A 22,098-nucleotide genomic window follows, 5' to 3' on the forward strand; every position below is an offset into this window, starting at 1 on the left:
CAACCCAGCTTTTGCGCTTTCTTCTTTCACCTTGATTAGAAGGCTCCTCAGCTCCTCCTCGCTTTCGGCCATCAAAGTGGTATCATCTGCATAACAAAGGTTGTTAATGTTTCTTCCAGCAATTTTAACCCCAGCCTTGTATTCGTCAAGCCCTGCACATCACATGATGTGTTCTTCATGCAAGTTGAATAAATAAATAAATAAATAAATATTTCCCTGTAAATATCTAATAAGCATCTAAGGATTTGTTTTTTCAAACTCGTATATTAAATTAAGGCACCAAAGTTTTGCATGCAACTTCTGAGTTTATTTGCATAAACGTCACCACCGAAAATCCGTGCTGTATATAACCTTCACCTTAACAAGCTTTGCAGCTAAGCGTAGCAGTTTATTTACCTTAATATGTATGATTTGAATTTTAAGAGGTTGGTTATTTTTTTAAAAAAAAAAACACTATTCAAAAATTGAAACAATTAGGGTGAAAAAAGTCAGTGTCACATGGGATGGCTTAATTTGCACATTGCAACTTATCAGCATAATTATACTTCATTTTGGACACGGTAAGAATTGCTCTAATGAGAAAAATTGTTATTTTACCATCATTGTAATATTAATAACTAATATGAAAAGAAGTTTTAAAGACCTCACCATGTCAAGAAATTGACTTTGAGGGTTGAACAAACTGTAGATTGTTAATTCTTTAACTATGAGATTATGAAAAGGACAGGGGGGGTATGTTGCAAAATTAAAATCACTGCATTAAATCATTTATCAACAAAACTTTTTTTCTTTAAATTTGCCATGATTCTACTTAATTTAGGTTGTATTGAGGCAATACTTTCAAGGACACTGCTTTGAAGCAAAAGGTCTTCAGGCAAGATTTTTTTTTATCATTTATTTATTTACTTTACTTGTATACCGCAGTTTCTCAGAACTAACAGGCGACTCAACGCGGTTTACAACAAAGGTACAACAGTCAACAATATACAATTTAAAACTATAAAAGCATAATACACAATATTGACACAACAATAATAACCCAATGCATCTCATGACTAAAATCGTAATCCAGTTTCGTCGTCCATATTACCATTCCTGTAATCATCACATTCATTGCACCGATTAACCAAATGCCTGTTCGAATATCCAGGTTTTTAATCTTCTTCGGAACACCATCAGCGAGGGGGCTGATCTTACCTCCATGGGAAGGGCGTTCCATAGCCGAGGGGCCACCACAGAAAAGTCCCTGTCTCTCGTCCTCGCCAGCCGCATCTGTGAAGCAGGCGGGATAGAGAGCAGGGCCTCCCAAGAAGATCTTAGGGTCCTGGTGGGCTGATAGGCCGAGATACGTTCGGATAGGTAGGTTGGGCCAGAACCGTTTAGGGCTTTAAAGGCCAATGCCAGCACTTTGAATTGAGCCCGGTAGCACATCGGCAGCCAGTGGAGCTGGTGCAGCAGAGGAGTTGTATGCTCCCTGCGCTCCGCTCCTGTTAGTATCATGGCTGCCGAACGTTGGACTAATTTGAGCTTCCGAGCCGTCTTCAAAGGCAACCCCACGTAGAGAGCGTTGCAGTAGTCTAAACGGGATGTAACCAGAGCGTGGACTACCGTGGCCAAGTCAGACTTCCCAAGGTACGGGCGCAGTTGGCACACGAGTTTTAACTGTGCGAATGCTCCCTGGTCACCGCCGAAACCTGGGGTTCCAGGCTCAGCGATGAGTCCAGGATCACACCCAAACTGCGAACCTGCGTCTTCAGGGGGAGTGCGACCCCATCCAACACAGGCTGTAACCCTATACCCTGTTCGGCCTTACAACTAACCAGGAGTACCTCTGTCTTGTCTGGATTCAATTTCAATTTGTTCGCCCCCATCCAGACCGTCACAGCGGCCAAGCACCGGTTCAGGACCTCGACAGCCTCCTTAGTAGCAGGTGGAAAGGAGTGACAGAGTTGGACATCATCCGCGTACAGATGACATCGCACTCCGAAACTCCGGATGATCTCCCCCAGCGGCTTCATGTAGATGTTAAATAACATGGGAGACAATATTGAACCCTGAGGAACCCCACAAGACAAAGGTTGTGGGGTTGAACAGGAGTCTCCCAGTAACACCTTCTGAGACCGACCCTCAAGGAATGAGCGGAGCCACTGTAAAACAGTACCTCCAAGACCCATTCCCGCGAGGCGTCCCAGAAGGATACCGTGGTCAACGGTATCGAAGGCCGCTGAGAGGTCCAGCAGCATGTTGGAGTGAATTGAGAATATACTGCATTGTTGCCTTAGGCAACTAATACAGTGCAATAGATGATTTGGATTTTTGTGTAATGATCACTGGACTGGCCTGACCTTGATTGTGGATAACATGATATTATAGTTGTAAGTGGTATTGTTTATGTTTTAATTGCTTTTAACCTCGTCTAGATTTTTAACTGAATGTTTATTTAACTGTTGAATTGTTTAACAATTGAATTTTTTGAATTTTACCTCTGCTGTAAACTGCCTTGAGTCCTCTTCGGGGTTGATATAGGTGGGATAAAAATATAGTAAGTAAGTAAATAAATAAATAATATGCTGCAAGCTGCTTCTGGTGTGAGACAATCAGCTATCTACAAAGGGGGTGATCGGATGTGTTACTATCCTGTGGAAGGCTTATCTCATGTTTCCACATGGGAAGCTGGGGCTGACAGACGGGAGCTCACCCCATTTCTCGGATTCAAACCACCAACCTTCAGTTCAGCAGTTCTGCCAGTACAAGGGTTTAAGCCATTGCGCCACCATGGCTCCCATGCAGGCAAGATGTATCTTATTTTGAAGCCAAAACATCCTTCCAGAAGCATCAAGATGTTTCAAAACAAGGAGAATATTTTCAATATGCCTTGTGATAAAGTGGAACCACTTCTTTTACAGACATATCTTTCCTAGCTACGAAGTTAGTAAACCTTTTTAACTATCAATAGTCAAGCAATTAACATTTCTCAATGTCATTCGGCAAAACAAAATGCTTTTGCAAAAAAACACAAGGGTATCACAATGCTTCACTCAAAGCAATAATTTTAAGCACTGAAGATTCAAAATGGAAACAAAGCCACACAATCTAGACACATGCATGCCACACACTTTCACAGTTTTAGTCGCAGACATTGAAAGGCAATAACAAATCCTGCACATAACTACTATGCATATGATCACAATTTCAATTAACTCTTTGACACTCTGATTAGAACTGATCCCAAAGTGTTAATTATAATTCTTTCTCAATAGATGCTTTTTTAATGAGGCTATCTATTTACCAGTAAAAAATACAGACAGATTATTTGGTGTTATTTCAATCTCATTGATCTTGGTTATGGTTAGTTTTAACCACTCCTTCAACTCTTGAAGCCTAAAAGACCATTGATTGTTGTTGGTGGTAGCCTTAATTTGCCCAAGCATTGGACATTGTGATATTCTGTTCTATCTATTTGGTCCATTTAATTTAATTAATTGTTGAGTGACTCCAAGAAAAAAAATACAATATTATGCTTAATGAAATCTTTCCATTTTTAAAATAAGAAATTAGAATTATTGGCCTGAACTTTATTGATTACCCCCCGCTAGAGAAGACCCAGAGAATCAACTGTTGAATGGTAGATCAATATGGACTTAAATTAAATTGATTCAATGGGTTGGAATGATTCACTTGAGGAAAGTGTTTGATTAACCAAACCATAGGATTCAGTATATTTTATTTGTGGATGAAAACAACAACTGCCCATAGACTACATTTTGATCAACCTGGTTCTCAATAGCCAATTCAATCATTGTGTTTACAATGATGAAGCACTGAGACCAACTTCAGAACTGTGACTTAAGAGCACAGGGGAAAGCTTTCCCATTATTAAGATGTTAGTTTCCCTATGGTCACAACCATGCAAGTCTTCAAAGATACGGACAGGTCACGTTGTCTTCCTACTTACTTCCTCCAACCGCTCTTCATCAGAAGCCTACATTAAAGAGACCGATTCATTAGTCACAGGAAGTGAATGGCAGCCATTTCCATATTGTCAGCTGAAAATTCATATGTACTCTTTTTAGAATCATTTCATTGATCTAATTAGTCAAAGGTTGTTCTCTCTTGAGTTAACTCTAATGGAGTTAACATTCCATGGATTCTCAATCAAATATGGATTGAGATGTAAGTTCAACCTTCATCATGTTCAATCAATGATCCTCAATTTTTTCAATTTTTCAACGTGTGAGAAGTGACTGCCCAGCTTCTTCTGGTTCACTCTCATTGCTTTCTTGACAAGGAAAGTGGAATGTTTGGGTAAAAGAAAGACTTGGTAACACGGAAGCTTTCCTCCGGAACAAGGACCTTTGAAACTGCCTTGCTTTCCATGAAAGGGAAAGTGGCACCACATAAGGCAAGTTGGGTGTGGAACAAGAAGCACCTAAATATAGTGTTTCACACTACTGTACCTTTCTATACTAATTGGGTTAAGTGTGAATCCTAGGCCACTGGTCTGTACCTCACACAAGTGTTGCTCATATGATCCACAATCCTTCATGTGAACTAGACAAGATCAGAACAAGATAACTATTGCTGTTGTTGCTATGTGCCTTCAAGACCCTAACACAAAATTCTTATGGGGCTGAGTGTTTCACGCACCCAACACCCAACTCCACCCAGTGGGTTTCCCTGGCTGAGTAGGGAATCAAACCTTCATCTCCAGACTCACAGTCTAATGCTCACATCAATACACCCCTTCAAAAATGTGAGTGTAGATGCCATCGTTCTGTAAGAATACATTCTGATGTTTCATTCACAGTATTTTTCCAATGAATATGAAATCCAGCTCATCCTCTCCACCATGAGGAGGACAAGGGGCTGATTTCCCCTACATTCCCATAAATCTCATGGTTACATTGGTTGCACTCCTTGGCTGAAATTTTAGGAGTGCAACTTTGATGGAAGCATAGTTATGCTGGAGATATAGTTGTGCTAGAGGCAGATGTTGGTGGACAGGAAAAGAGATTTAAAGATGGGCTCAAAGCCAACATTAAAAACTCTGGCATAGACACTGAGAACTGGGGAGCCCTGGCTCTTGAGAGCTCCAGCTGGAGGTCAGCTGTAACCAGCAGTGCTGCAGAATTTGAAGAGGCACGTGCCAAGAGGAAAGCACGTCAAGCCAACCCCAACCGGGACCACCTTCCACCTGGAAACCAATGCCCTCACTGTGGGAGAAGATGCAGATCAAGAACAGGGCTCCACAGTCACCTACGGACCCACCAGAACACTGATCCTGGAAGACTATCCTACTCGGCCAAGAGGGATCACCTAAGTAAGTAAGTAAGAGGCAGAAGAAGTGGGAACAACAATGATAAGAAGCACTAGATCAGTGGTTCTTAACCTGTAGGTCCCCAGGTATTTTGGCCTACAACACACAGAAATCCCAGTCGGTTTACCAGCTGTTAGGATTTCTGGGAGTTGAAGGCCAAAATATCTGGGGACCCCCAGGTTGAGAACCACTGCACTAGATGGTACTAACAATGGGGCAGTGAAGAAGGCAGATACTAGAAGAAGTTGGAGCGGCCTTCTGATTGTTTATCCCATAAAATGTCCCATGCTCCTGTCAACCAGACTCCAAGAGATAAGATAGTCAGAATGCAATAATTGTTGAGTAATTAATTCAGTCCCGGTCAATGATAGATACTCCAACAAAACAATGGGCAAAACATGAGGGTGGTCAACAGCTAGTCCAGGAGTTGACAACAAATCAGTACAGATGCAATAAGTGAAGTCTTCATAATGGAGTCAGTTCAAGATAAAGAAAATACAAATGCCAAAAATAATGTCAGCCATCCACATGAGACAGTTGTGAGCAACAGAGACACTGGGAACAACTGGGAGATCTATAGACAGATGTCTCCAAAACATCAAGTGCCTAATTAATTTGTGTCTCCTATTTAATAGCTGCAAATAATTAGAGTAATATCTATCTATTCTTCTATCAGAAATGGATGGTGGTACATCTTCAGCTTTTTTCAGGGTCCACCACCTTTTCCTCAACCTCCTAGGAAGAGAACACTCTCATTGGGAGATAAACATTCCTGGACTTCAACTTCTTTGTGTCTGAATCAGCTGCTTCCTGAGAGTGAGTTATGCCACAAACACTTGTTCCTCCAAATCATAGCACTATAGGTTGTGTGTCTTAGAAAATCAGTCATGGCATGACTTCTATATGACTTCCTCTTGGGGGAAAAAACCTACTACAATAAAAGGTCAAAACGGCCTCCTACACCCTCTACAACAGTGGTTCTCAACCTGTGGGTCCCCAAGTGTTTTGACCTACAACTCCCAGAAATCCCAGCCAGTTTACCAGCTGTTAGGATTTCTGGGAGTTGAAGGCCAAAACATCTGGCGACCCACAGGTTGAGAACCATTGCCCTAAAAGGGGAGACATGGTAACCCATGGGCTATAGTCTTTCTACCGCTGTTGTAAACCTACGCCTACATGTGGCATAGTGAAAAACACTAAATCCAATGTTATTTCCCTCCAAATAGGTTCACATAGGGTTGTGTGGTTAAAACCTGTCATACCAATCAATCCCATGGGTGCTTACTCAGAGATAGATCTCAAAAGAATACAACAGTTTGAGGTAGTAACTATACAAGGGGTGTAATTTCCTTTTCTACAAACAACTCTGCAACAGAACTCTCCCTTTACAAAGACTGTGGTGACACCTTATGGAAAATCCCCAAATCACACGTTGTTCCTAAAGCTCAACAAAAGACAAAAAGAACGACAGGGTTCAAAACACAGTGTACCCTGTTTTGGGTCTAATTTTGTTTTGCAAAGAAAAGTTCAAATGTCATTGAAGGTCACTAATACCTCCCTTTTTAATAATGCCATTTCTGTCAAGCTCCCCGGCGCTGTAAAATGCTTCACTTGTCTTTTAATTTCCACTCAGCTTCATTATTACTGTTGCTCTTTTAAAGACACTGCTTCGGGAAAGAGAAAAAAACCCTCTGCCACTGACACAAATATAAATCAATATCCTGTTAGCACGCCTCTGTCTAGACAGAAGAGGGAAAAAAAATCCAGCTTCACTATCTTTACTCTCAGGAGACAGTCCTTAACTTAAATGCAGACAAGCAAGGCTAGCGTTGCAAAATGAGCAGAAGGCATTATATTTAATGGTATTCTTCTGATACGTATTCTTTGAGTATTTTACTATGTAGACATACACAATTCATTTATTTTATTTATTTCCCACATTTCTGACCTGCTCTTCTCAACTCCCGAGGGGGGACTGAGGACAGCTTACAACGGCAACAATTCGATGCCACAAGATGATACAAATATAAACAAATATAACAACAGTTTAAAACAGTAAATAGAACATTAAGTTAAAAACACATTAAAAACATTGTCATCAATCCATATAGCCAATTCCAGTCCGATTCAACATCCAAAGTGCTGTAATGCTTGATGTCCAAAGGCCTGGCCCCAGAACCACGATTTAACCTTCTTTCTAAAAGAAAGGAGGAAAGACGCCGACCTGATCTCGCTGGGGAGTGAGTTCCACAGGTGCGGAGCCACCGCCAAGAAGGCCCTGTCCCTCATCCCTGCCAAGCCCACTTACAAGGTTGTGGGACCGAGAGCAGGGACTCCCAAATATTAAACTGCGAGGCGGGACTTAGAGGGAGATACATTTGGACAGGTAAGCTGGGCCGGAACTGTAACACCGGGTTACAAGCACCGGGATTGTGGTGCAGCTGGCTGAGTGTCAGCTGCATTAAGATCACTCTGACCAAAAGGTCGTGAGTTCAAAGCCAGCCCGGGTTGGAGTGGGCTTCCAACTAATTGTGTAGCCTGTTGTCGACTTTTGCAACCCAAAAGATAGTTGCATCTGTCAAGTAGGAAAATTAGGTCCCACCTTGTGTGGGGAGGCTAAATTAACTAATTTATGAGGCCATAAAAAAGACTCCAGCAAAAGCATGCAGGGAATGCGGAAGTACTTCATCAGTGTCGCAGATGGACGATGAAAGCGACAGCTCCCCTGGCGGCCAGAAAAAGTTAAATAGCCTCTGTCTATGTTTGTATATGTTGTATGTCTAATTGGCATTGAATGTTTGCCATATATGTGTACACTGTAATCCGCCCTGAGTCCCCTGCGGGGTGAGAAAGGCGGAATATAAATACTGTAAATAAATAAATAACAGGCACACATCAAAGTGGGATGAAAAGACATTGCATATGGAGAGAAAGACAGTGTCCAAACCATTTTTGTGTGCGTTTGGACCCAATTGGGTCTCCCCTTCGATCCAAAAGTTGAGAGAATCCTAAAACTCCATCCCCACCCTACCCCTCAAAAAAATGTTGAGGAGGAAAATATAAATTGCTTTTCAAAAACATTTCATACCACATGTCCACAAAATACTATTGGAAGTAATTCTCCCCAACCCTGATGCAGCATCATTCATACAAACAGACATTGAAACCCAAGTGATTCTTTGGTCAGTTCTGGACTGCAGTTTGAAGGTGGTTTGACAGTATGGTGTTTATATAATGCACCCTGCAAAGGTGTGCTGCAGCACATTTATGGGGCTTTAAACCAAGATAAGCAAAATCCAAATAGAGCACATAATTAACATCAGCACATTCTAATGTCTAATGTAAACCAAATGGCATGGTGAAAGCATGCAAATTTGAATGTCCACAGAATGCAAACTGCTGTGTGAACAATCTAAGTGCTTTGCTGATTTGCAAATGCACATTCCAGCAGGAGGAGTTTGGGAGAAAATCATTGTCCATGACCGTCAAGCTGAGAATATTGCAGATCCTGGAAGTGGTTTGAGGCCAAACTCTGCAATGTGTTCAGGCACCATCTGACAGCTGAACTGGTTCCAGGGCTCACAGTGTAATCATCCACACAGTAAAACTACTTCTTTCTATGCTGTTTTCACCGTGGATCAAGTGGTCAGTGTAGATGAGCCCAAAGCCAAAGTTGCAGCCATGTTCCTGTCTTTTTGGCAAGCTTCACATGGGCAATTAGTTGCCACTATGCAAACAAAAGCATGGGCTAGACCAGGGATCAACTACTGTGAGGGCCACATTACCTGGCTGGATGGCCATCTGTCAGGGGTGATTTGAATGCAATATTTCTGCTTCTTGGCAGGGGGTTGGACTGGATGGCCCATGAGGTCTCTTCCAACTCTTTGATTCTATGATACTATGATTCCTCTTGGAGATCTTGGAAAACCATACTTGCTCCTGCAAAAGAATAATAGAATTTGCCTACAAACAGCTCTAGGAGCTGTGGGAGCTGTTTCACCATGTTTTGTATTCCAAGAAAGGTCTTTCCCGGGTCTAAATTGCCCCAGAAGCCCTTCAAAATGTAGCGGAGTTGCAACCCACAACCCCAAGGGACACTTTGGAGCATTTGGGGCAGAAAATATTGGAGTTGTTGTAAGTTTTTTGGGCTGTTATGGCCATGTTACAGAAGCATTATCTCCTACCAGTTGATACAACTCTGAAGCTTTGTGTGGTGGAGTGGCAAAACTCAGTCCTGTGCCACATGAGCTGCCTTGTCCCTAGCAGGATAGTTGTGGCTATTAGGAAGAGATGACTAGTAATATAATCTAAAATTTCCCTTATTTCCTCACTTTCACGTCTCTAGCCCTGTTTCCACATCATGTTGGACCATCTCACAACCAGCAACTGAGTGAGTTCAACTTTTGTGCTCAAAGTCAGTCAATTTGGTTCTTCAATCTACACCGAGACTATATTTGGGGACATTCTAGAGAGAGAGAAAGAAAATTCACCTCTGGAGAAGCTAGAACAACTGTCAGAATAGTCTTAGTAACCCGCAGAATGTCTCAGCCCCTTTACTCTCAGTGTGATAAAAACTCAAATAATACACACGAGTCTGTTGCTTTAATTACAAACGAAAATATAGTTCTATTCACTGTAGATCAAAAACACAAAGTAAAACAGAAGAATTGTTCTCACCAGTATGCAACAAATAATATCTCTGATGAATCTTTTTCTTTATATGACAATATGCAAACACATAGTTATCAGTAGAATGTCCTTATCTTGCCATAAACAAGCAGTTTCCTTGGCATTCCAAACGGCTTCAGCTTCAGGATGCTGCATAACCACTCCCAGCAACAGCCAAAGGTTTCTTCAGCTGAAACCAACCATCGAGCTAAGCCAAATGCAAATCTCAAAATCTTGCAAACCTAGTGCCTTGTTATATGCTGAAACAGATAACACACCCAAATAACTTGTGGCAGCTGTAACAGAAAAGGTCCTGATCCTCCCTGTTACTTAGAAAAAGCCTGTTGTAAACCTCTAGTAGCAACAACAACAACTGGTCTCATTCAGCATGGCTCTTACATTCCAGCAGTAGATGTGCACAACTGGATCCTGACTATTATATATATCCCACGCACAGACCTTAGTGGAAACCTGGATCCAAAAGAAGTGAAGTTAGATTACCATTTGATACAACTCCAAAGCTTTGTGTGGTGGCGTGGCAAAACCCAGCCCTGTGCCACATGAGCTGCCTTGTCCCTAGCAGGATAGTTATAGATATAAGGAAAAGATAACTAGAAATGCAATGTAAAATTTCCCTTGTCCCCCCACTTTCAAATCTCTAACCCAGTGGTTCTCAACCTTCCTAATGCCGTGTCCCCTTAATACGCTTCCTCGTGTTATGGTGACCCCCAACCATAAAATTAGTTTCATTGCTACTTCATAACTGTCATTTTGCTGCTCTTATGAATAGTAACGTAAATATCTGATATGCAGGATGTATTTTCATACACTGGACCAAATTTGGCACAAAGACCCAATACACCCAAATTTAAATACTGGTGGGATTGGGGGAGGGTATTGATTTTGTCCTGTGAGAGTTGTAGTTGGTGGGATTTATAGTTAACCTACAATCAAAGAGCATTCTGAACTCCACCAACGATTGAATTGAATCAAACTTCCCACACAGAACTCCCACGACCAGGAGAAAATATTGGAAGGGTTTGGTGGGCATTTGAGTTTTGGGAGTTGTAGTTCACCTACATCCAGAGAGCACTGTGGACTCAAACAATGATGGATCTGGACCAAACTTGGCACGAATTCTCAATATGCCCAAATGTAAACACTAGTGGGGTTTTGGGAAAATAGACCTTGACATTTGGGAATTGTATCCCAAATGTGGGATTTATAGTTCACCTGCAATCAAAGAACATTCTGAACCCTGCCAATGATTGAATTGGGCCAAACTTCCCGCAAAGAACCTCCATAACCACCAGAAAATATTGTGTTTTCTTGTGGTCTTTGGTGACCCCTCTGACACCCCTTCGCGACCCTTTTAGGGATCCCAACCCCCAGGTTGAGAAACACTGCTCTAACCCCATATCCACATTATCCATCTTGGATCATCTCACAACCAGTTCAATTTTGGGGCTCAAAGGCAGTCAATTTGGTTGCTCAATCTACTGTTGTGGAAAGACAAACTGCATGAAGAGGAGTTGAATGTGGCAAATTATATCAACTAAACAATTTAGAAGTTTCATCTTTTCGGCGCAACGTGTTCTTTAGTTGGACAAGAGGAATATGGAGCTCTGGGAGTAAATTCTCCAAAAATATCACCAAAACCTACTCTTCACCAAGCATTGACCAAATGCTCTTTGCCACAATGACAGACTTACTACTTCTTGTTGCTTTAAAGAACTAAGATCGTTCATATCCCATTTTCCACAACCCAAACCCCATCTTTGTGCCAGCGTAAAATTGCAGAAGATACCTCAACATTATTTCCAAGAGTTAACAAACAACCAAGATCTTGGGGAACTATCTACCTGCCATCAAAAATTTGTGTCAGGATGGGTGAACTGATGCGACAAACTTTACATGTCTGAAAGTACCATTTGCTCTTGAATTCAACCTTGGCTATGTCACAGTGACCTGCTGACTATAAATGTGTGGATTATAATGCATTTTTATTAGAATTCCAAGGTAAACTAGCCTTATAAGAGGAATGTGCAGGTTCCATACAAGTTAGTTTATTGCCACAGTAAATCTTCAAAAGATCAAACAGGCATATTTATAGCCCTGTTCCAGTTGCTCACTTCAATTTGCACAAAGCCAAGAAGAGTTGCCTTGAAACTTGCAGAATTTGACATCAACATTTAATAAAAAGAACAGGCTCTAACAGGGTCTTGCTCAGCTTGACACCTGCAGTGAATGATATGAAATGGACAGAAAAACACACAAAGTTCTGGACAAAGTTTATTTATTTATCGTATCAGAAGCAAACCAAGGGTACAGTATTATTTATTTATCGCGTCATCAGCAACCATACCATTGTGTCTAACAGAACAAAACAAACACACAGATTAAAAAGAAAAAGAAAAAAAACATAGATTTTGCAAACTTGGTAGTTGGTTAAATGTCCTTAGACCAGTATCTGGCCACTTGGAGTGCCTCTGGTGTTGCCGCAAGAAGGTCCTCCATTGTGCATGTGGCAGGGCTCAGGGTGCATTGCAGCAGGTGGTCTGTGGTTTGTTCTTCTCCGCACTCGCATGCTGAGGATTCCACTTTGTGGCCCCATTTCTTAAGATTGGCTCTGCATCTCGTGGTGCCAGAGCACAGTCTGTTCAGCGCCTTCCAAGTCGCCCAGTCTTCTGTGTGCCCAGGGGGGAGTCTCTCATCTGGTATCACCCATGGATTGAGGTGCTGGGTTTGGGCCTGCCACTTTTGGACTCTCGCTTGCTGGGGTGTTCCAGCGAGTGTCTCTGTAGATCTAAGAAAACTATGTCTTGATTTAAGTCGTTGATGTGCTGGCTGATACCCAAACAGGGGATGAGCTGGAGATATCTCTGCCTTGGTCTTTCACTATTGGCTGCTACTTCCCGGCGGATGTCAGGTGGTGCAATACTGGCTAAGCAGTGTAATTTCTCCAGTGGTGTGGGGCACAGGCACCCTGTGATAATGCGGCATGTCTCATTAAGAGCCACATCTACTGTTTTAGTGTGGTGAGATGTGTTCCACACTGGGCATGCATAGTCAGCAGCAGAGTAGCATAGCGCAAGGGCAGACGTCTTCACTGTGTCTGGTTGTGATCCCCAGGTTGTGCCAGTCAGCTTTCGTATGATGTTGTTTCTAGCGCCCACTTTTTGCTTGATGTTCAGGCAGTACAGTTGTAATGTATTAAAAAAAACACAAAGTTTGCAAACTTGACATTCTATTAAATGTCCTTTGACCAGTAGCTGGCCACTTGGAGTGCCTCTGGTGTTGCTATAAGAAGGTCCTCCATTGTGCATGTGGCTCGGCTCAGACGGCATTGCAATACGTGGTTCGTGGTTTACTCTTTTCCACACTCATATGTCGTGAGCTCTGCATCTCATGGTGCCAGAGCGCAGTCTGTTCAGCACCTTCCAGTCTTCTGTGTTCACATGAGAGAGTCTCTCATTTGGTATCAGCCATGGCTTGAGGTTCTGGATTTTAGCCTGCCACTTTTGTACTCTCACTTGCTGTCTCTGTAGATCTTAGAAAACTATTTCTTGATTTAAAGCGTTGGGAGTGCTGGCTGATATCTGAACAGAGGATGGGCCAGAAATGTCACTGCCTTGGTCCTTTCATTATTGGCTGCTACTTTCCGGCGGATGTCAGATGCTGCAATATTGGCTAAACAATATAATTTCTGCAATAGTGTGGGGCGTAGACATCCTGTAATAATGTGGCATGTCTAAATTAGTAAAATGTGGGCTAGGCAATACTACTGTTAAGTGGATCTGTAATTGGTTAAGTAACCAATCCCAAAGGATGCTTCTTCCCTTAACAGGTTCCTCTTCTTCATCCTGGAAAGAAGTGACTAGTAGAGTTATTGTAGGTTTTTTCGGGCTATATGGCCATGTTCTAAAGGCATTTTCTCCTGATGTTTCGCCTGCATCTATGGCAAGCATCCTCAGAGATAGTGAGGTATGTTGGAACTAGGAAAAGGAGTTTATATAGGTGTGAATGTTTCAACTGACCACCTTGAAACCATGAAAATGAACAAAATCTGGCTATCAGTATTTTAAAAACTCTAAAATTAGAACAGCACAACAACAGAGAGGAAACAAACAAGGACATCTAATCACCTCTCAACAAAAGATTGCTCCAGGCACTGCCAGGCAATCAAATGCTAATCAAGGTGATCAGTTGAAACATTCACACCTAGCTCCAACAGACAAGATTCCTTTGTCCCACCCTGGTCATTTCACAGATATATAAACACTTTTTCCTAGTTCCAACAGACCTCACTACCTCTGAGGATGCTTGCCATAGATGCAGGCGAAACGTCAGGAGAAAATGCCTTTAGAACATGGCCATATAGCCCGAAAAAAGCTACAACAACCCAGATTGGTAATAGATCTTACCAATCAAAAGCTTGGCAGTTCAAAGACTGGGTCGGGGTGAGCACCCAACCTTCAGCCCAGCTTACTGTCCACCTAAACAGTTCAAAAACAGCTGTGAGGAGAGAAATTAGGTACCACTTAAGCGGGGAGGTATTTTACGGCTCCATAAAGGAAATACCAAAAAATACTGGTGATCAAAGGAAGGAGGAAATCTATTATCAAGGACTCTTCATCATAGAGGATGGAGTGACAGCACTCCCTTGTGGGCAGAATCAATCACAACCTCCAGGATGCCAAAGTTGGGAAAAATGCCAACATAATACCTCTATCTGTTGTCTGTCTTGTCATTGTATAATGGCATTGAATGTTTGTCATGTATGTGTTATGTGATCCGCCCTGAGTCCCCTCTGGGTTTTTTTTTTGTGGTTTTTTTTGTCATGTCAGGAGCGACCTGAGAAATTGCAAGTCGCTTCTGGTGTGAGAGAATTGGCCGTCTGCAAGGACGTTGCCCAGAGGACGCCTGGATGATTTGATGTTTTATCATCCTTGTGGGAGGCTTCTCTCATGTGGGGGCATGAGGAGCTGGAGCTGATAGAGGGAGCTCATCCGCCCTTCCCCGGATTCGAACCTGTGACCTGTAGGTCTTCAGTCCTGATGGCACAGGGGTTTAAGCCACTGCGCCACCGGGGGCTCCATTCCTCTGGGGTGAGAAGGGTGGAATATAAATGCTGTAAATCAGTGTTTCTCAACCTGGGGGTCGGGACCCCTGCGGGGGTCACGAAGGGGAGTCATAGGGGTCACCAAAGACCATCAGAAAACACAGTATTTTCTGTTGGTCAGGGGTTTTGTGTGGGAAGTTTGGCCCAATTCTATTGTTGATGAAGTTCAGAATGCTCTTTGGTTGTAGGTGAACTACAAATCCTAGTAACTACAACTCCCAAATATTGAGGTCTATTTTCCTCAAACTCCATCTGTGTTCACATTTGGGCATATGGAATATTTCTGCCAAGTTTGGTCCAGATCCATCATTGTTTGAGTCCACAGTGCTCTCTGGATGTAGGAGAACTACAACTCCCAAACTCAAGGTCAATGCCCACCAATCCCTTCCAGTATTTTCTGTTGATCATGGGAGTTCTGTGTGTCAAGTTTGGTTCAATTCCATCGTTGGTGGAGTTCAGAATGCTCTTTGATTGTAGGAGAACTATAAATCCCAGCAAATACAACTTCCAAATGACAAAATCAATCCCCTCAAACCCCACCAGTATTCAAATTTGGGCATATTGCGTATTTGTGTCAAATCTGGTCCAGTGAATGAAAATATATCCCACATATCAGATATTGATGATTCGTAACAGTAGCAAAATTACAATTATGAAGTAGCAATTAAAATAATGTTATGGTTAGGGGTCACCACAACATGAGGAACTGTATCAAGGGGTCGCGGCATTAGGAAGGTTGAGAAACACTGCTGTAAATAATCAACTGGGGGGGGGGGTAGTTTGAAATGTGCTAGCAGCTCGCAAAACAAAAGGTGAAAACCCAAGAGTCCTCCAAACCAATGAGAGTTAGCAGCAGTACATGGTATTTCTCTCAGGAAACAAAATCTCCACATCTCAGGGTGAAAACAAAGAGAGGAAGTTGCTAGGTTTTTACCAGATTAAATCAAAATACACAGAGGTGATTTTTGCAAATGAGATCCAATATATGGAGCAAAGAACTCCAATTGCTTCAACATATGTATGTTCATTTCCAGGATACAAAATATGATCAGTGGAGAAGAAGTTCACCTTGCAGTTCACAATCTCTCCTTATAAGAAGCTCTGCTGTACACTAGGCCTATATTTCCAGTCTGGAATCTCTACTTGCCTTCAGGTTTGAAGAACAACTTGCCCTGAAATAAAGTTATATCCCATACACCTTTCTCTGAGGTCTCTTTTACAGACACAGTGAACTTTTGCGGTTGTATATCATGGACTAGCATTTCATTCAAACTGAACCCAAGATCGTTCCCTTACCTTGGCTAGTCGACTCATCTGATCCTCGGAAAGGGTACTGCTAGTTCTTCCTGGAGTCCTAGTTGGCTCAGATCCATCCGCCTCCACATTGGGCCAGACTTTCAGATCATGCATTCCTTGGCGAAACATCCTATGAGAGAAGCAAAGATCATTTAGTGGACATAGAACAATACTCTGCGGAATCCTGTTCCTTGATCCAGGAAGCAAATATTTCACTATGTTGCACAAGTTTCTTTTTGGGAAAGATGGGAAGGCCTAGGAATGCCAAAAGACTGAGGTCTGTTGGAAGCGCACTTCTCTATGTCCCACCAGTGGTAGCAATGTGTTGCATTAGAATGTGGAAAATAAGCTCTCCTTTGGTGGCAGCCCTGGAATGCCCCTCTCTTCTCAAGCCTAACTGGCACCAAGACTGCTTGTAGTCAACTTTATAACACCAAGTTTATTTTTTAAATTTTTAAACTATTACATTTGACCCGGCCATAAGGTTTTTAAATCCTGCGTGTTATTGTTTACATGTGTGCATATTAATTGTACTGTTTTATTTGCTTATTGCTTTTTGTTTTATTGATGTATTGTCGGGCTTGGCCTCATGTAAGCTGCTCCAAGTCCCCTTGGGGAGATGGTAGCAGGTGTGCTGTCGCACACTGGGCCTGTGCATAAGACTGTAGACAGGACATAAATTCTGTATGGCCAACGGGACGCCAGGGCTGCCTCAGATTAAAGGCCCTTGGATTTCCTTAAAACAGAGTCTTTAGATTGCTTAAAGGTTCAACAAAGTTCTTTATTAATGAAAACAAACAGGTACTTTAAGACTTTCTTAACAGTCTATTGGCTCTCTCTCAATCTTGTCCACAGGGAACAGGCACTATCTTCATAACTGTAACTAATGGGGAAATCATTAACTTCTAATCTGGGCAGTCTGTCTTTGCCTCTGTTGGCGTGGAGCCCCTACCCCCGGTACCAACTGCGTCTGGCTTCCGGGAGTGACCCTTACCAAGCAGAGCTTTGCAGACCTCCAGGGGAAAAGGAGTTCAGGTTTCAATGATGGTTGACTGAAGTCCCTCCGCAAAGGAGCTGTAAGGCTGTATATCTTCCGGCCAAGCTGTGGGGCTGTATTTTATTTATTATTTATTTCACAGTTTTGTATACCGAGCTTCTCAACCTCGTTGAGGGACTCAGCCTGGTTTACAGCCATAAAAACATATACATTCATTAAAATGTCATATATCACAATTACAAAAAACTTTAAAACAACATTATGTCTAAAACTACTGTGGTCAGTCGTCCTATTAAGATGGATCTACATCATCTTCCATCCAGGGTCCTATGGTGTTGTCTCATTCATCGAAGGCCTGACTCCACAGCCACGTCTTCACCCGTTTCCTAAATGTTAGGAAACGGTCAAACCGTAGAAGATGAAGCTTGCTACAGGAGCTCTTGGTATTATGTCCTGCATAGAAGGCTTCTTTGTGTGGACTAACCCAAAATGGCTCCTACTCCCTCCAAAACCCAAAAAGGGGTAGGACCAGGGAACCTAACTGTAATTGACAGGTGGCTTGCCCTATGATTGCAGCCAAAAGAAGCCACCTATCTGCAGAGTCCCTGAAACTTAGGACTACAGCAAACATTCAATGCAAAGCAAACAATATTGGAGCTCCTGGTACAGCTGTACCTGCACAGTGGGATATAAATAAAGTATTATTACTATTATTATTATTATTATTATTATTATAAGCAGGCAAACCACAGTTGCACTGGGACTGTGGCGCAGCTGGCTCAGAGTCAGCTGCATTAAGATCACTACTAACCAAAAGGTCATGAGTTTGAAGCCAGCCTAGGTTGGAGTGAGCTTCTGACCAATTTGTGTAGCTTGCTGTCGACCTTTGCAGCCCGAAAGACAATTGCATCTGTCAAATAGGAAATTTAGGTACCGCTTATGCAAGGATGCTAATTTAAGACGCCATAAAAATCTCTAGCAAGCATGCAGAGAATGAGGAAGTATTTCATCAGTGTCACAAATGGATGGTGAAGGGACAGCCTCCTGGTGGCCAGAATACCCTCATGAAAAAGCTGGAATGTTGAATAGCCTCTGTGTGCCTGTCTATATATGTTGTGTGTCCATGGCATTAAATGTTTGCCATGTATATGTACATTTTAATCCGCCCTGAGTCCCCTGCGGGGTGAGAAGGGCAGAATATAAATACTGTAAATAAATAAATAAACCAGGGAAGCTGAGGCAATGGGATTATGCAGAAGTATGATTGCGAGACCACAAATTTATGAATTGGTGTGATTGCGTAACTGAAGAGAGATCCAATATTGACAGTTTCCTTGCTCTATTTCAGAAGATTTCACCTCGCTTTTTGTCCTTGTGATAATGGGATTTTGAAAGATTTGGCTTGTTGTGGAAACAAGGATTGGTGATAAAACTTCATTTGAGACCCCTTTTCCCATGATAATAACTCTTCCAGGAGTAAATGTCCCTTCCGAGGGGCAGATCTCTCTCACTTCCTATTGTCTCACCCCTGTTCTTAACTATGAGTCATTTGTAAGTCTGGTGTTTGTAACTCGGGGACTGCCTGTACTGTAATAAAAACCAACAAGAAGGTAGAATGTGGACTTACCCATATTTTCCAAAGAGTGAGACTGTCGTTCCCCCAACTGGTACTGCTTTGCCAGGTCCATAGACATCCCATATGGTGAAGGCCACTTGAGCATTCCTTGGCAAATCTGGGTACTTGACTGGCAGTTTCAACCATTCATTCCAGCTGGAGAGAAAGAGATCCATTGTTAGTTGAGACCATAATGGTTTTACTGGAGGACCAACAACATCTCAACAAGGCAATTTGGGTTTGTGGGTGCTTGTTGGGCGCCTCTTCAAGCAGCTTCCCTCAACCAAGATCCTAACAGATATTTAAGGAGTAATTTCCATCATTCTGGATCAGTAGTCCTGTTGGATGGGACTTGTTGGGTGCAAACGTCCAAAATAGCTGGATGACCTAGGGTTCCCTACTCTTTGCCAAGATGTATTCTCACATATGTTGACCCTTGATCATTCAAGTCATTGAGGCCCTTCTAAACTGTCCTTAAGGGCCCTTCCACACAGCCATATAAACCGGAATATCAAATCAAATAATCCAAAATATCTACTTTGAACTGGGTTGAGTCTACACTGCCATATAATCCAGTTCAATGTGGATTTTATACAGCTGTGCGGAAGGAGCCTATACCCCAGGATCTGATTATGGATTATGCGAGTCTCCAGTGTAAATAATCTGGGCTAAACAGATAACCTGGAATTGGATTCTGGGATCTGCAGTGTAGAAGGAGCCTGAATTACATTAAGGAATCAGCAGATTTCTAAGCACATTTGCACTAATTACGTTCATTTATGCCCTGCTTTTTCTCTCCACAAGGAAACCCAAAGCAACACTAAGAACATTGCAACCAAAGGAAGTGAAAGCAATTAAAAATCTCGTAGCAATAATAAATTATATTATATTATTAAGAATAAGAATTATGAGTTATGCCCATAGGTAAAGGTAGTCCCCTGACATTAAGTCCAGTCATGTCTGACTCTGGGGGTTGGTGCTCATCTCCATTTCTAAGCCAAAGAGCCAGCGTTGTCCGTAGACACCTCCAAGGTCATGTGGTCGGCATGACTGCATGGAACGCCGTTACCTTCCCGCCGGAGCGGTACCTATTGATCTACTCACATTTGCATGTTTTTGAACTGCTAGGTTGGCAGAAGCTAGGGCTGACAGCAGAAGCTCACGCCGCTCCCCGGGATCGAACCTGCGACCTTTCGATCAACAAGCTCAGCAGCTCAGTGCTTTAACCCACTGCGCCACCGGGGGCTCCTATGCCCATAGTCACCCAATTATCACTCTTTTATCCCTTCTACACTGCCACAGAATCATAGCAGAGTTGGAAGAGACCTCATGAGCCATCCAGTCCAACCCCATTCTGCCAAGAAGCAGGACAATCGCATGCAAAGCACCCCCGGCAGATGGCCATCTAGCCTTTGCTTAAAAGCCTGCAAAAGCCTGAGCCTTCACCACACTCCAGGGCAGAGAGTTCCACTGCAGAACAGCGCTCCTAATTTTCAGGTGGAATCTACTTTCCTGTAATTTGAAGCCACATCCCAATCAGAAAACAAAGCCTGCTCCCTATCACATCCCCTCACATCTTGATACATGGCCCTCATCATGTCTCAGCATTCTCTTCTGAAGGCTAAACACACCCAGCTCTTTAAGCCACTCCTCACAGGGCTTGTTCTCCAGACCCTTGAACATTTCAGTCTCCCTCCTCAGGACACAGTCCAGCTTGTCAACCTCTCCCTTTAATTTTGGTGCCCAGAATTGGACAGAGTATGATTCCAGGTGTGGTCTGACCAAGACAGAATAGAGGGGGAACACGATATCCCTGGATCTGAGAACTAGATCCATATAATCCAGATTATCAAAGCAGATAATCCACATTATCTGCTTTGAACTGGATTATCTGAGTCTACACTGCCATATAATCCAGTCCAAAGCAGATAATTGGGATTTTATATGGTAGTGCGGAATACTGGAGGCAGGAACTTAGTACTGGATTCCTATTAGGTTGCGACCACAAGCATTCCTGAAGATCAGTATGCTGGCAATGGCTACTAGCCATTGCAATCCATTGGAGAGTCACTGGCTTCCAATTGTGGTCCAAAGCATATTCAGAGAAGGGACGTACTTCCACCTGGTGCTGAAGGCTTTGTAGGAGGTCCGGACAGGAAGTGCAAGGGGTTTCCCTTCTGCAAAGACTTGGCAGGTCACGTATAAGTCCGAGCAGGTCTCCTGGTACAGCCCCGAAAACCTCAGCATGGGATTTTCCAAAACCGCTTTGTAGCTCTTCTGCTCCCTTTTCCCCTCCAAGCTTCCACTAAAGGGATAAGGTAAACAAAGCAAGTTTCCAAAAAGTCAAGACTGGCACACATTCATAGCTAAACAAATTCATCAGCTGAAGAAATAATTGCTTTCGTTCTCTCTGGAGGCATCGATACTGTGGAATGAATGCAGTTTGAGACCTTTAAACTGCCCTGCCCCAACACTATGGCATCCTGGGAGTTGTAGTTTTACAAGGTCTTTAGCTTTGGGTTGCTGTAGGTTTTTTCAGGCTATATGGCCATGTTCTAGAGGCATTCTCTCCTGACGTTTCGCCTGCATCTATGGCAAGCATCCTCAGAGGTAGTGAGGTCTGTTAGAACTAGGAAAACGGATTTCAGGCTATATGGCCATGTTCTAGAGGCATTTTCTCCTGACGTTTTGCCTGCATCTATGGCAAGCATCTTCAGAGGTAGTGAGGTCTGTTAGAACTAGGAAAATGGATTTCAGGCTATATGGCCATGTTCTAGAGGCATTTACTCCTGACGTTTCGCCTGCACCTATGGCAAACATCCTCAGAGGTAGTGAGGTCTGTTAGAACTAGGAAAATGGATTTCAGGCTAAATGACCATGTTCTAGAGGCATTTTCTCCTGACGTTTCGCCTGGATCTATGCCAAGCATCCTCAGAGGTAGTGAGGTCTGTTGGACCTAGGAAAATGGGTTTATATATCTGTGGAATATCCAGGGTGGGACAAAGGATTCTTGTCTGTTGGAACTAGGTGTGAATGTTTCAACTGCATTAAAAAAAACTCTAAAATTACAACAGCAAAACAAC

At 42.7% G+C, this 22,098-nt stretch overlaps 1 protein-coding gene across 1 annotated transcript in view; it reads right to left on the bottom strand.

Moving 5' to 3' along the window:
• The window catches only part of PIK3C3 (phosphatidylinositol 3-kinase catalytic subunit type 3), a 171,240-nt gene that overhangs the window by 147,503 nt on the left and 1,639 nt on the right, over nt 1-22,098 (bottom strand). Inside the window, exons 2-4 of the mRNA XM_067464672.1 lie at nt 21,132-21,320; nt 19,028-19,171; nt 16,404-16,533 (exon numbers count right to left, since the gene is read on the bottom strand). Of these exons, the coding sequence (XP_067320773.1) occupies nt 16,404-16,533; nt 19,028-19,171; nt 21,132-21,320 (463 nt within the window). The remainder of the gene's footprint in view (nt 1-16,403; nt 16,534-19,027; nt 19,172-21,131; nt 21,321-22,098) is intronic.

This window comes from Anolis sagrei, chromosome 2 (genome assembly GCF_037176765.1).
Source record: "Anolis sagrei isolate rAnoSag1 chromosome 2, rAnoSag1.mat, whole genome shotgun sequence".
Taxonomy (NCBI): Eukaryota; Metazoa; Chordata; class Lepidosauria; order Squamata; family Dactyloidae; genus Anolis; species Anolis sagrei.